The sequence below is a fragment of the Aulonocara stuartgranti genome, assembly GCF_965226115.1.
Source record: "Aulonocara stuartgranti genome assembly, chromosome: 23".
NCBI lineage: Eukaryota > Metazoa > Chordata > Actinopteri > Cichliformes > Cichlidae > Aulonocara > Aulonocara stuartgranti.
In genome coordinates, this window is record NC_138958.1 from 51,424,953 (window position 1) to 51,441,515 (window position 16,563).

General features: G+C 42.0%; 1 protein-coding gene and 1 long non-coding RNA gene across 2 annotated transcripts in view; one reads left to right on the plus strand and one right to left on the minus strand.

Annotated features, from left to right (window-relative positions):
• The window catches only part of LOC309700347, a 227,684-nt gene that overhangs the window by 183,112 nt on the left and 28,009 nt on the right, over nt 1–16,563 (minus strand). The window lies entirely within an intron of this gene.
• LOC309700336 (dystrophin-like) overlaps nt 1–16,563 on the plus strand; it is a 208,343-nt gene that overhangs the window by 11,607 nt on the left and 180,173 nt on the right. Inside the window, 2 exon segments of the mRNA XM_082523857.1 lie at nt 6,996–7,192; nt 16,314–16,442. Of these exon segments, the coding sequence (XP_082379983.1) occupies nt 6,996–7,192; nt 16,314–16,442 (326 nt within the window).

The window sequence follows — 16,563 nt, forward strand, 5'->3', positions numbered from 1 at the left end:
AAATAATGACCAATGTTGGGTAATTAATTATTTTGTTACTTCTTCAAAAAAGTAACTGAGTTATGCAAACAACAAAGTTTTGCAGCTGTTTACCTAAAAATGCAGCCAAGGTGTTTTTAAACAAACATTTCAAACTATTTACAGAACAATCAGCTGTTCTGCATCTAATCTGATGCCACACAGATTATTTGTGTCACTCCAAAAATAATTTGTGTCCACTATGAGATGAAGGAGAACAACAGCCTGATACCTGCAGGCCTGACAGCAGCAGATGTGTCACTGCTGTAACACCTGTAACACTCAGCAGGCGCCTCATTGTTCTGACACACAACAACACTACTGACTACACTACACACTGACTACACACTGACTACACACTAACTACACACTAACTACACACTGACTACACACTAACTACACACTAACTACACACTGACTACACACTGACTACACACTAACTACACACTGACTACACACTAACTACACACTGACTACACACTGACTACACACTAACTACACACTGACTACACACTAACTACACACTAACTACACACTGACTACACACTAACTACACACTGACTACACACTAACTACACACTGACTACACACTAACTACACACTAACTACACACTGACTACACACTAACTACACACTGACTACACACTAACTACACACTGACTACACACTAACTACACACTGACTACACACTGACTACACACTAACTACACACTGACTACACACTGACTACACACTAACTACACACTAACTACACACTGACTACACACTGACTACACACTAACTACACACTCACTACACACTAACTACACACTGACTACACACTAACTACACACTGACTACACACTGACTACACACTAACTACACACTGACTACACACTGACTACACACTAACTACACACTGACTACACACTGACTACACACTAACTACACACTGACTACACACTGACTACACACTAACTACACACTGACTACACACTAACTACGCACTGACTACACACTCACTACGCACTGACTACACACTGACTACGCACTAACTACACACTGACTACACACTGACTACACACTAACTACACACTAACTACACACTGACTACACACTGACTACACACTAACTACACACTGACTACACACTAACTACACACTAACTACACACTGACTACACACTAACTACACACTGACTACACACTGACTACACACTAACTACGCACTGACTACACACTGACTACGCACTAACTACACACTAACTACACACTGACTACACACTAACTACACACTGACTACACACTGACTACACACTAACTACACACTGACTACACACTGACTACACACTGACTACACACTGACTACACACTAACTACACACTAACTACACACTGACTACACACTAACTACACACTGACTACACACTGACTACACACTGACTACACACTAACTACACACTGACTACACACTAACTACACACTGACTACACACTGACTACACACTAACTACACACTGACTACACACTGACTACACACTAACTACACACTAACTACACACTGACTACACACTAACTACACACTGACTACACACTGACTACACACTGACTACACACTGACTACACACTGACTACACACTAACTACACACTCACTACACACTAACTACACACTGACTACACACTGACTACACACTGACTACACACTGACTACACACTAACTACACACTGGCTACACACTAACTACACACTCACTACACACTAACTACACACTGACTACACACTGACTACACACTAACTACACACTGACTACACACTGACTACACACTGACTACACACTAACTACACACTGGCTACACACTAACTACACACTCACTACACACTAACTACACACTGACTACACACTGACTACACACTAACTACACACTGACTACACACTGACTACACACTCACTACACACTAACTACACACTGACTACACACTCACTACACACTAACTACACACTGGCTACACACTAACTACACACTCACTACACACTAACTACACACTAACTACACACTGACTACACACTGACTACACACTCACTACACACTCACTACACACTAACTACACACTCACTACACACTAACTACACACTCACTACACACTCACTACACACTAACTACACACTGACTACACACTGACTACACACTGACTACACACTCACTACACACTAACTACACACTGGCTACACACTAACTACACACTCACTACACACTAACTACACACTGACTACACACTAACTACACACTGACTACACACTCACTACACACTGACTACACACTAACTACACACTCACTACACACTCACTACACACTGACTACACACTGACTACACGCTAACTACACGCTAACTACACACTAACTACACACTAAACGTCTCAAATCTCTCACATCTCAAACACGCCGTCCCTCCTAAAACTTCCCCCTCCCTAAACAACTAAAGGCCATGTTGCCATATCGTTTTTTGATTGGTCCACATGGTACATTTTTCCACCAATAGGAAAGGCTGGGAGTTTTGTTTTTGCTCACAGGCTTTCGAGCGTTTTCCTTATAAAACGCCGTTTTTACCGTTTCTTCCTGCAGTAAATATAAACAACGACAGTATTCAGGAAGAAAACCAAACATTGCAGATATTTTATCATGACTCTGGTTTTACGTGGCCGATCAACACAATTTAAAAACTGGTATAAAGTCCACACTTTGTCCGTCAGTTGTTCGTCTGTCCTGCTCACGTCTCCAATGGTTGTACACGTTGTCATTAACGTGGCTTCACTCCACATCAGCCGCTTTGCTAAAACACCGGTGTCGCACATAAGGACGCTGTCACAGCCTGTCAGCGACGCTGATTGGCTGCGTATATATGAATGTGAATCGCATCATTGGCTGGACTGTGGGATAAGGTGGCATCGTTCTAATCCCACACAGGAGCAGCCAGTCACTGACTCACACTGCAAAACAGAATTGTTAAAGTTTTAATTTTAATTTCAATTCAGGTTAGATTTGTTTTGTGTGCAACGCAGATTTTCTGTGCGCAGAGACGTGCCAGCAGAGCGCAACTGCTCACGCGCAGCTTAGAGGGAACGTTGGTTGTAGGAGCTTCAAATTGATACCATAGGTGTATCTACTAAAAATCTGAGTTTGAATCTCAGTGACCACAACCTCAAGCTCAGAGATCAAGTTTTCATGAAAATCGCGTGAATGTGATAACTCAAGAAGGAGGTCAGTATTTTCATATTGATACCATATGTGCATCTATGAAGACTCTTGGATGAGTTTGAAGCACAGTGACCTTGGCCTCAAGGTCAGAGTTCAGAGGTCAAATTTGTGAAAATCTTGTAGATGCGATAACTCTTGAACAAGGCAAAAGAAAAGTGAGTGGACTTCCAGTCCTTAGACAGTCCATTTAATGTACAGTTTCTGTTTTTGAGGAGTATGCTACCAGCTTCTGAGGTGTCAACAGTCAGCTCACTCAGTGGTGATCAAGAGGCACATTATGAACACTACTGCAGAGTATGTGATGTGACTAGCTTTTATTGGCACTGAAAAGGTTTCTTGTCAGTATCATAGAAAATGTTTTCTTTGGTTTAATATTTACTCAAAGGAATTTCAAAAGCCCTTGAACTTCCTTGTTGTGCATATAAAGCACACTGTTGTGATTTTAAAAAGGCACTAAAAGAATTCAACTTTAATCACTGTAGTTTATACGTTGCTGATAATTTTGAGAGCTGTATTTATATGATGAAGACCTTCATAGGGCGTTTATCCTGCATATAACCCTGTTCTTGATTTCATTAGTACTTTTTTCCTTTTTCTCCTCCCACTGTTTGTCTTGTCTTTTGTGTATTTCTCTCACCTGTGTTTCTCTCTAATTCCTCTTTCTTTTCATTTGTTTTGCACTGTTGTCTTTGTTCTCTTCTTCAGCCGGCCATTAAAGCACATCCAGCTGCAGCAATGCAGCTCAGGTCGGAAACTTTATCTCTTGGAAGCCATATTTTCCAAAAAACACTAGCAAACTGTGGAATACTGGTTAGATGTAGTTCCCACAAACTGTTTTCAGATTTTTTCTGAACATTTCATTCAGGACTCAGCAAAGTCCCGAACTAAATGAAAGGATTTGTTAGGAATAAATATTAGTCTCTGAAAATATTTCATCAAATATTTTTTCAGGAATAAATTGAAGAATTGTTTAAATACACACTAATGACAGTTTCATAATGCGAGGTTACTGAGACAGATTTAATTACCTCAAGGCATAGAGACACACATACATTACGCTTATACACACCTGAAAAGTACAGTATACACTGACACAAACTCCCACAATACCTCATAAAAATGCATACATATGTAGCAGAGCCGTGGTAAAATGATTAAAGTGGAGATCACAGATTGGACTTACAGAGTCTAAACCACTGAGGGATGTATACACACACTTGCAGATGGTGGCATTATTTATGGAACTGTTTATTCTTCTCAGAGAAACAATAACACCATAAGATTTCTCTGTGATAAATCAGTATTCCACAGCCAAATGTGTGACTCATACTCTAACTTTATTTCTCTCACAAATTGCAATGACACACATCATTCCTGGCAAGCTTGCCGCACAGACTATTTCCTCTTGGTCCTGTTCATTATTCTTAGCTGTGAGCTAACTGCACTCCACACATCATTCTATTAACATCACCACAGCAATCAGTTCATTAGCACTCCATCGTCATCCGTCTTTCTTTTTTCTTGCTCCTCTCCTACTACTGTGCCATCTTTGTATCTTATATGGGATTCACTCATTTGCCCCACAGCAATTGCTCTCTTTTAATTATTTATTTTGTTTATTTGTTTGTTTTTTGTTGTTCATTTTTGGGGGGTGGGGGACATCTTTATTAGCTAGTGCAGTGAAAATGAGACACGAAAGCAAGAAGAGAGAATGAAAAGATGTAGCAATGGCCCCTGGGTAGTAGTTGAACCTGGGGCTACATCCACACTAGCCCAGATAGATTTGAAAATGGCCGAAAGTCTGTGTTTTTGCTGCCCACACTGTGAGCACCGTTGTGAAATGTATGAGTTTTCGAGAGCATTATGAAAACGCTGCGTTTTCCATGAGCAAAAACGCCGTCTCAGTGTGGACGGGAGAGGAAAGAATGTTAAAATTAAAGAAAATTAGTGTGGACATAGCCTGGGTTACTGGATTTAGCTTTGTGGCATGTCGACGCCTTTGAGCTAAACATCACTTAAACATCACTTATGACCTCAATCATCCAGGTCATCGTAGTCTTAAGAGCCTGGAAAGAAAAGCATCTGGTTTGAAAGAGGAGTGAAAGAAGCATCTATGTCCACTGTGAATGACCATCTTTGAACAGAGGGCGGAGCTTACCACACCAACTGTCTGCCATCTATAATCCAGTTTTGAGATCCTTCCCAGACGCCTTAACGCCCACTCACATCCTGGGCCATTTGACCTCAGTAAATCACGTGATAGGGTGGGGCCAGGTTTCACAATGAGCTCACCCGAAGCCCTGGCTGATTGTGACCCACACCCAGTTTCACACCCTGGCTTGTGTGATTAGGTAGAGGATCAATAGGGGGTCCATGGTCCCCTTTGGGGGACACTCCCATGGGGCTTAAAAGTGGGATTCTCCACCAAGAAGCTTCTCAGATGAGAGGTGAAACGTCTTCAAGGAAACTGTCATGGTCCTGAGTCTGAGGACTCAGTGTTTTGTGTTTCCTTATGCTTTTGTTCATTCCGAGTGTGTATTCTGTTGTGATTTTGCCATTTGTTAGGTTTCTGTTCTTTGCCTGCCTGCTCCCACTTCTCTGTGTTCCCTCTGTCTGTCCATGGTGTTATTGTGTCTGCTCATGAGTCTGCCTGTCATGTTCAGTGTCCTGTCTGATTCTGTGTCAGTTTCCTGTTTTATTCTGAAAGTTCATGTCTCATGTCAGTGTGTTCAGTTTTACCTCTCCCCTGTCTCGTTAGCCTTATTGCTCCCAGCTGTGTCTCCCTCCTGTGGCCCATTCCCTGATTACTCCCCGTGTACTTAAGCCCTGTGTTTTCCTGTGCTCTCTGTGACGTCGTCCCTCTTGCTGTGTGGATCTCCCTGTGTGTCTCTCTGTGAGTTCTTTGTTTGTGGTTTCCCAGTTTAGTTTAGTTTATATGTTTGTTCTGCCAGCAAATAAAGCTGAGTTTTGAGTTCATTCCCTCGTGCCTGTGAGTCCTGCATTTTGGGTCCTACTCCTGCCTGCCGCACAGCGCTCCGTGACAGAAACTTAAAGAAGTCCAGACGCTTTTCTTTCCAAGCTCCTTAGATGCCAAAAAGTGACGTTTTTGAATGAAGACTTTCTGAGTGAAGTCACCTATTGCTTATTTAACTTGCTGTTATACTACATACTGAATATGATTTAAACAGCTGGTTCTTAGCTTTAATCTGAATTGAACAAAAGTATTTTGTTGGCAGTTTACAATTTTTTGACATGCATTTCTTTTAACAGTTCTCTATTTCCAGTGACTCAAATGTAAGCTTACAGTTCACCTTAAAGCTGCTTCATGGGACGGCTATTTCTGAATCACAGCATGTGTGAGGGTTTGAATGCCACACAGACACAATGGACACCAATGTTTATCGCTAATGAAAACATTATGGTGACAGGAGTGTCAGAACAGTGGACAGGTAGTTGGTGAACTCACTGAAGGGTCTTTCTTTTGATCTGTAGTTTTCATACCAGGCTCATCTTCCAGTGAAGATTCCTTCTGTGCCAAAATAATCATCTAATACAGTCGTATTTTAACACACGTGAATATAGTTTATTTTATATCTATAGTTTGGACATATCACCCTCGTCAGACAACTTTCGGTCTTGAAGAACTTTTTTTTCCAGAAACGTTTGCTCTATTGTCATATTAGGTGACATTTATCACAAGTGGCTCGTGATATTTAGGATAAACTTCACTCTTCTCACTCTTTTCAGATGTGGCAGTGGCTCACCCTGACAAGAAGAGTATCATCATGTATGTGACGTCACTCTTCCGGGTACTTCCGCAAAGTGTTTCTATGGAAGCCATCCAAGAGGTGGAGACGTTACCTCAGGCAGCCACAGCCAATATCACCCGTGTGACAACAGAGGAACACTATCAGATCCAGACCAAGCAGCGCTTCTCTGAGCAGGTTAAACACCAACACTTGTGAGACTAACTAAACCACAGACACGTTCTCATCCCAAAACGTAACATACCGACACTATGTGACAAATCGTCAGTATGTTACGCCTTTGGAAACACGAGAACTGTTGTAAACTTAGTTTACTTTCTCATCATGGTTTGCTTGGGAAAGCACTATCTGATACAGTTAAGGTTGTGGTTAAGGTTAGGGTTAGAGTTGGAAAACACAGGGAGCATCATCCAAAGTCCGGAACGTATCATAGGGACGCGGAAGGTTACCTTTTGTGTTACTATGAGACGCCTCGGGACGTGGCAAATCGTTGGCATGTTACGCGTTGGGAAAGAGAATGCTCTGAAACCACGCATGTGGAACTCAGCAGCTATGCCCAAAAAGGCCATCAAGCAAACGAGAGTGTCTGCTCTGTGAGTGCATGATGCTGGTACCTCTGTGCACAAAGCTTCATTCTACTGGCTAGAATTACCTGACTTTTGACGAATATATGGATTAGCTCAGCGTCGTCGATAGTTTTTACGAGGGCGATTTATTTATTTATTTGGCCATGAGTAAGTTTGCTAATAATGATGGAGCTAATAGAAGCGGTCAACAGAAAAAAAACAATAGTAGCGCTGTTTTAACAGCACCCTCTTTCATCTGCGAGCAAATGCCCCCTCCTCAGAGTGCGCCCAAATGCTTGTTGATGGAGCTGCAGGAGCTGCTGATAGCCTAGCATACTCAGCCGGATGGTTGACACGTACATGCTCTTGCAAGTCAGGCGTGTTTGAGTACTTTGCTCGCACTATACGTCTGCACAAGTGGCACACCGCTTTGGTTACATCCTTAGGTTTACCTCTTTCATCTGGTTTGAAGCCAAAGAAATCCCAAATTCCCGACTTTATATTTTTTTAGTGCTGTCAGCGTTAACGCGCCGTCATCATGACTAACAACTAACCCATCTAGAGCGCAGACTGAGTCAAAATCCCTGAAATGTCTCTGCCAACGCATTTCGTCAGATCGTCCAAATTTTGTTCCTTCTGCGCTCCAGATGGGTTGAAAGCGTTAAAAATTGTAATCAGAATCAGAAAGACTTTATTTATCTTTAACTTTAAATCGGATGGAAAGTTTGGTGGCCAGGATACGAGGCTGCAGAGTGTTGAACGCTGATGAGAAATCAGCAAACAGAAGTCTGGCAGAGTCAGGGAGCTCCAGATGTTTGTGGATGCAGTCCAAGATGAAGAGTTTTGCATCATCGACGCCTCTGCGTGCACGGTAAGCAAACTGGAGGGTCCATCAGGGGGTCAGTTGCTCTTACGATGTGCTGTTTTATGATCTTCTCCATGGCCTTCATCACCAGGGAGGTGAGGGCCACAGGACGAAGATCATTCAGAGACTTTGGGTTGTTTCTTTTGGGGATGAGGATGACTGTGGAGTGTTTCCACAGCTGGGGGACGGTGTGACTGTCAATTAAGTGTTGAAATAGAGTCCAGAACACACTTCCTAGTTGCCCTGCACAGTGCCTTACAACTCAACTGCTGATGTTGTCATGGCCGGGTGAGCTCCTCTCCCTGGTCCTCCTGAGGGCTCTCACCACGTCCTCAGTCCTGAAGGTGAGTGCAGAGCTGCCAGGTTTGAGTGAGGATCTGGACGCCTCAAGCTGGATGATGTTGTCCGTCTCAAACCTGGTGTAGAAAGCGAGGTCATCAGGGAGGGAGGAGGGGTTGCTCCCCTCCACCTGGATGGTTCTGGGGGTGGTGACCACAGTATTCACAGAGGCCATGGTTTTGAGGCCCTGCCAGGCTGAGTGGAGGTCCCCTGTGGTATACTCCAGTTTAGCAGTTTTTATGGCGCTCTTGACCTCCCTGTTGACCTCCTTTTTATCCAGAAGAAAATCCTCTTTTTTTTTATTAAGGATTTCCTTGAGTTCCTTGGTGATGCAGGGTTTGTTGTTGGGGTAGATGGAGACTGTTTTTGAGGGGATAATGTTGTCAACACAGAAGGAGATGTATGATGTCACCGTGTTGACTTGTTCGCCGATGTCATCAGAGGTAGAAAGAAGGCTGTCCCAGTCACTGGCTTCGAAACATCCTTGTAGGGTGAGGATACTTTCCTCTGTCCACTGCTTGATGTTTTTGGTGACCTTTTTAATCCTCTTGATGACTGGGGTGTAAGCAGGGGCCAGCAGGACGGTGTGACGATCTGAGAGGGGGGAGGGCTATAAATGCATCTGGTACAGAGCCATAGCATTTATCTAGAGTCTTCCCCTGATGTGTGCTGCATGTAACATACTGTTGGTATTGTGATGACCGCGCTTAAGCCGCGTTAATGCTGACAGCGTTTTGTTTTTTGTTTTTGGAAACTAGTTCGTCCATGTTTGGACTTCTTCTGTTTTGTAAACGCGCAAATCAGTCCGTGTATGATTACGTTGCCCCGCCCATCAAAAAGTCTGCGCATGCGCGAATATATCGCCTATCGACAATTGTTGGACTGACGATTGCCAACTGGAAAATGTTTACATATGCCCAACCCTACTTAGAATAGGCAGTATGTGAATGTACAGGAGAGGAGGATGGGATATGCTTTGTACAAAACGTGACAATGAGCAACATGACATTTGTCTGATCTAAACTAGCGTCTGATAAAACAGTTAAGGTTGTTGCTAATATTTTGTGCAAATCATAACTATATGACACACTGTCCTGTAGCTGCTGGGTGCTAGGTATGCTACCTTTTTACCCCTCAACGCTGAAATCTTCTGAAAGTCTTGTGAATGTTATAACTCAAGAAGGAAGTCACTGAGGATTTTCAAATTGATAACATTGGTGCAGCTACTAAAATGTTCGATAACCTCAAGGTCAAGTCATAGTTGGGATTTTCACTATATCGGTAATTTGTGTTTTGATTTGTTTGAATTGTAAAAGCTATATACCTATTAGAAATAACAGGATGACCACCTGTCTAATATTGTAATGGTCTCTTTTGTGCTGCCAACCCAACCTTTGCCCATAGAGGCATGGACTCCACTAGATCCCAAATGGTGTGCTGTGGTATCTGGCACCGACATGTTAGCAACAGATGCATAAGAAATGAAACATCTTCAAAAAAACAGTCCAGTCGCCGTCTTTTAAATATCCTTAATCTTCGAGAATAATTACTCGCAAGAGAGTGAATCTGCTGCAGCATGCATGTGTGATGACTTCTTTGTCTACGTGCCTCTTAAGCGCTACACAGACGGGTTGCGGACTTTAGATGTAAGGAATTTAATTCCAAGAGTGGCAATGAATATATAATGGCAGCTGTTCCTGGCTTAATGCTGTGATGGTGTTGAGGTTTTATGATTTCTGGAAGTTGTGCAGATACTCAGCTGTATATGCTTACTTGGTGTTCAAAGCTACTTCTTCACCTGTGCTGTTCGTTGCTATGTTGTTGCCACATTATCCATACTCTGCAGTACTGCACATTATACAGCTGAATGAGTGTGGTTATATTTGCATAGTAGCCTATATTATCAGCTCTGAAACAGAATTCTTAAACCCAGGTACAAAATATACTTCTAAATATTAACATGGCCATCCCACCTTCTCAAAGTGGGCTTGTAAAATTCACAACAGAACCATTTGTGTATACTGGAACTGAAGGAGATGAAGAAACTGAGATCCTTCAGTGTTGTCTGAATAGCTTTTAATCAGCACTGTATGAGAATGTAATGTAATAAGTGCAGAATTAAACAAAGAAGTTTGGATAACTCTGAAAGTCAGATCTATGTTGAACCTGTTAGCACTGCTACTCCTGTTGCAGCAATGACACACACAAAAGTAAACAGGAAATAACGCGGTGTGAAACATTGAGGGTGAATAACCAAACTTGCAAAACTTAAATAAACTTTAAGTTTATAAACTTAATAAATAATAGTAATAAATATTACTTAAATACTAGAAAATAGAAAGATAATTCATTAAAAATTATGCTACTTCATTATTTATCATTTTGAAATAACTCATTACTTAAGTGTATTATTAAACAATTAGATAATTGATTAAATATGTAATTAATAAAAATGGAAAATGCATGCATAATTTGTTGTGCATTAATTTGTGTTCTTGTAGATTCATGAAGTGTGAAATTTACGGTTTACATTATAAGTACACATCATGTATGCTCAAAATATGTAAATGTGCTCTTACATTTTTATGAGCACTGAGGTCTCTCAGCAGATCTCTCTTAAAAACATCATAAATGTATATATACCTCACCGATCATCAAACAATTACAGTTTTTCTTTTCCTTTTTAATTACTTCTAGATTAAATATAGATTATTTGATCCCGAAAGGTTGATTCTGTTCATCTGGACGTTTTCAGTGGGAGAAACGTTTCGTCACTCATGCAGGTGACGTCTTCAGTCTCAGCTGACTGCAGGTTTCACCGGCCTTATAAACAGTACATTTGCACAATGAGTGAAACCAGCCCACTGAATGAACAATGGGCTGGGAGGTCAGTTCATTTCATTGTTGCGTATGTATATTGGAGGCGTGGTGGTACAATGGCTAGCACTGTCTTTTCACAAGAAGAAGGTCCTGGCTTCAAATCCACTCTGAGGCCATTCTGTGTGGCGTTTCCATATTCACCTTATGTTTGTTCACCTTAAGTTGACCATAGGTGTGAATGTGAGAGTAAATGGTTGCTCGTCTCCCTGTGTGCCCTATGACAGATTAGCAACCTGTCCAGGATGTATCCTGCCTCTCGTCCTGTGAAGCAGGAATGAGCTCTAGCACCCCCATCCTACTGAATAGGACAACTGGAATAAAATGGATAGATGGATATCTAGATTGCAGTCTCAGAGGCAGCATGGCAAGCAGATGTTCTTTTGCTCACTAATTTCCTCCTGCTTGTTCTGTGTAATTCCTGGGAACTGCTGTCCATGCTGGAGGATGCGGTCACAGCATCACCCAAAATATATTTCATTCTTTCAGTTGTTACCTGAATGAAAAGGAAACTCTGAATTAAGACAGAATCTTTGAAGAAAGAAAAATAAATATCAGTCAGAAACAAGATCAGCTGGCTCTGATGTTTCAGGCTACATTAAGCTGAGATCAGTGGAATCCTATTGCATGCATATTGCAATTCAGTTCAGTTCAATTCAGTTTTATTTATCAACAGTGGCTTCAAGGCGCTTTATATTGTAAGGTAGACCCTACAATAATGGAGTGATCTTCCCGGAATAACTGCTGGTCATATTAATATCTCACTGTTTATTCAAAATAAGCACTGACACTGTTTCAAATTATGAGTGTTCCCTAACCCTAACTGCAGTTCAGGAGGAAGGCTTAAGTTGAGGAGGAAGAGGATGAGCTGAAGATGAGAAGGTGAGAGTAGTGCTGGAGGAGGCAGATGATGAAGATGAAAAAGCAAAAACTAGAAACAGATAATGAAAAATTTTCAAATGGTCAAATATTGTTTGAAATACATATTTGTGATTTAAAAAATTCAACTTATAATTATTATACTGTTATACTATTTATCTAATGCCTGTGTCCGTTAATTGAGATTTGTCCGTATTCTTTTATCTGAAACAGCAAAATGATTAAAACAAGATTTTCTTTCTTTCCTTGATGATTGCTGAACCCAATCGTGCAACAAAATATAGACATTGTAAGGAGGAAAATAGTCATAATTTCTATGTAAAGTATGTATGAGTGATTGGAGCTCCATGATGCCTCATGGGGTGAGGATGAGCATGAGAAAGGTGATGGATCAGCCCATTATGGGAGGAGTTTGTTAATGATCTAAATGCAGCTGGGAACACGGGTCCCACTGCTCAACAAGGAACATGTACAGGCCCCTCTTATGTTTGCCAGTGTGCATTTAATCGATTCAGAGAAAGCGTGGCAGAAAGTGCTATAGTCCAAAATCAAGCTCTTTGGCATCAACCTGACCTGTTGTGTTTGATGGAAGAGACATGCTGTATGACCTGATGTGTGACTGTTTGGAGCTGTTTCTCTGCTAAGGGCGACTTCACTGCATTAAGGGGCCAATGGCCTGAGCCATGCAGTGTGAAATTGGCGACAAGAACCAGCATCACAGTGACCCAAAACACACTACCAAGGCAACAAAGGTGTGGCTAAAGAAGAAGCACATCAATTAAGTAGTCTAAGCCAGTCTTTAGACCTCATAGGAAATCTCTGGAGGAAGCTGAAGCTTTGAGTTGTCAAGCAGCAGCCAAAAAAAGACCTAAAGAATTTAAAGAAATCCTTCTTTAGATGTGTGCAAACCTGGTGACCAGGGTTTCTCCATTGAGTACTAAATCACATCTTGTTGAAGGATCAAATCCTTATACAAATACTACTGTCACTCAGTGACGTGCAAATCAGTGTATAACTTTCATTTAATTCTCTCTCTCTCTATTAAAATGGAACTAACACAATCTGCAGTGGAGCAGACAAGTCAAATAATAATCCCCTCCACTGTGTGTGAATAATATCTGCACTTCATGATCCTTATCTGCCTTCTATGCAAATTACATAAATTCTGTTAAAATCTCCCCATCCAGGTTACTAACATAAGACACGGGAATATTTCAGCATCTTTCTAGAAATCATGATCTAATGTTGGCACTTCACATTATGATTGGCCAGCTGTACTAAGGTGAGAAAAGCTCTAGTTACATTACTCTATTTTTATAGGTTGTATGACTATTTTTTGTTTCCCACATTTGTGTGAAAATTGATCAAGAGCATGACAACCATGTCCCTGGACAGCAAACATGTTGAGGGGAACTATAAGCAGTTTTGATTACCATAAACCAGCCCTTTGCTTAGGCCACGCCTCTGTTTAGTTGTACTGTCTGAAACAGCCGATTACAAAAAACAGTTATTTCTGGGAAAATCCACAAACAGTTCTCTGGCAATGTGATTACTGACAAAGTGCCTTAAAAAATAAAATCACTTAAAATAGTTTGTTTTACAAAGTTAGCAATAGCTCTTAAAGAAAAAGCACCATCGTATTATTATTATTCATTATATTATTCATCCATTTTCTACTGCTTAGCTGGGTTAGGGTTACATATGGATAGGATTACATATAATCTCTCCAACGTGTCCTCCCAATAAACCATGCCTGAAACACCTAACTTAGGATGCATCCAGAAAGCACCTGAGTCAAATTCAATTCAATTCAGTTTAGGGCGATTGTGGCTCAAGAGTTGGGTGGTCGCCTTGTAATTGGAAGGTTGCCGGTTCGAGCCCCGGCTTGGACAGTCTTGGTCGTTGTGTCCTTGGGCAAGACACTTCACCCGTTGCCTACTGGTGGTGGTCAGAGGGCCCGGTGGCGCCAGTGTCCGGCAGCCTCGCCTCTGTCAGTGCGCCCCAGGGTGGCTGTGGCTACAATGTAGCTGCCATCACCAGTGTGTGGATGATTGGATGACTGGTTGTGTAAAGCACTTTGGGGTCCTTAGGGACGAGTAAAGCGCTATATAAATACAGGCCGTTCAGTTTTATTTATATAGTGCCAAATCACAACAATAGTTGCCTGAAGGCGCTTTATATTGTACGATAAAGACTCTACAATAATACAAGAACAACAGAGAAAACCCCAACAATCACATGACCCCCTATAAGCAAGCACTTTGGCGTAGGTTGGAAGGAAATCTCCCATCTTCAGCCTCTGCTCCCATTACAGGATTGGGGAGACACTCAAGTTATTCCTTCTGCCACTTGACTCCATCCACAGGCCGTGCTACACTGAAAACAGCAGAGCACCGTCTTCCCCCTCTTCAGTTGTCTGAGCTTGCTTTGAGGTCAACTCAAAGTCTTGTTCCAGGGTCTCACCAAAATCCTTGGAATTCAATCAAAGCTCTGCCGAGGTGGGAAATGAAGTTCTCACGGGCTGGGGCTCTGGTAGATATTCCCAGCGTAACCTCACTATATGTTTGGGTATGCCAGGTCTGTCCAGCATCTTCCCCTTGCCACCTGATCCAACTAACCAGCAGATGGTGATCGGTTGACAGATCAGCTCCTCCAAGACGTTTGGCTGCAGATCTGATGACATGATTACAAAATCAATCATGGATTGTGACCTAGGGTCTCCTACTGCCATGTGCAGTGATAAAGACCCTACTTCTTGAACATGGTGTTCGTTATGGCCACTCAAGAGAGTCCAAGCCCTCTTCACAGGAAATTGTTTCCAGAGCCTGAGCTTCATGTTGAGGTGAGCCTGATTATATTTAGTCCATATCTCCCAACCTCACACACCAGCTCTGACTCCTTCCCCACCAGGAGTTCCACGTACCACAAGCCAGATTCAGGAACCAGGGATTGGTAGAACCTGGAACTCTGCCTCTGGCCACAGCCCGATCCACTCCGGTAATCCCGTCCCAGGCAGGCTACACTGGACTGTTTTTTTTTTTTTAAAGTTGTGCCTTGATTTTTCTGTGAGATTTTGAATTCAGCGCTGAATGAGTTATTATTACTCCCATATGCTAGTGTGCAAAGCAAAGCTATACGAGGCGCAAGGTGGCACAAGTCATTGCTGGACACCATGAAGATTGTTGACGGTTATTTATTGATGTTTTTTAAAAACTGCTGTTTGGTTAAGTTTGGGCGTGGTTAGTTTCAGGGAAAGCTCGTGGCTTGTGTGACGAGATCTTTATTTTTACACCCGGGGAAAGAAGAACATGACACTAACACAGTAATCTGTAGTGAACCTCCAGGTCTATTACATGCTGTAGAGTGATAATAGCCTGATTAATTAAATTCAGTTTTATGTATGGCAGGAGTTAGTAACAGCGGTTTTCCCATGGTGCTTAAACATTACAGAATCGACATGCATTTATTCAAATGACAAGCAAGAGTTACCTTATACCTTGGTTGCTTTACAGAGCTCGCCTGTGGGATTTTGCCCAGTCTGAAGCACAATTACAGTAGTAATAACAACTGTTAATAGCTATTTAATGTGCTAATAACATTCAATAGTGGCTGAATGTGAATACTTCTTTCAGGGCTGCACATTTTCACTAACTTGGTAAAGCAATTATTTAATTTAGCTTTTGGATCTTTCGCTTTCCTTTTTGCATTCTTTTGCCTCTTCCTCTCTTCCTCTCTTGCCTCTGTCTTTTCCTTTCTGTCTGTCCTCTCTCAGATTACAGTGAATGTGGCTCAGGGGCGAGTGCAGAGCCCCTCCCCTCAGCCTCGCTATAAAAGCTATGCCTACACCCAGGCTGCATATGTCCAGTCGCCCGAGCAAAAGAGGAGGCGTTTTACTGATCAGGTCCGTGTCTCACACTAACACTTGATGCCACTTCCCCATCTGTCTCTGCATGTGTGGTTTTTGTTCTGTCTGCTCCCCAGAATGTGTCCCTTTCTTAAAAATGCTCTTTGTTTTTGTGATG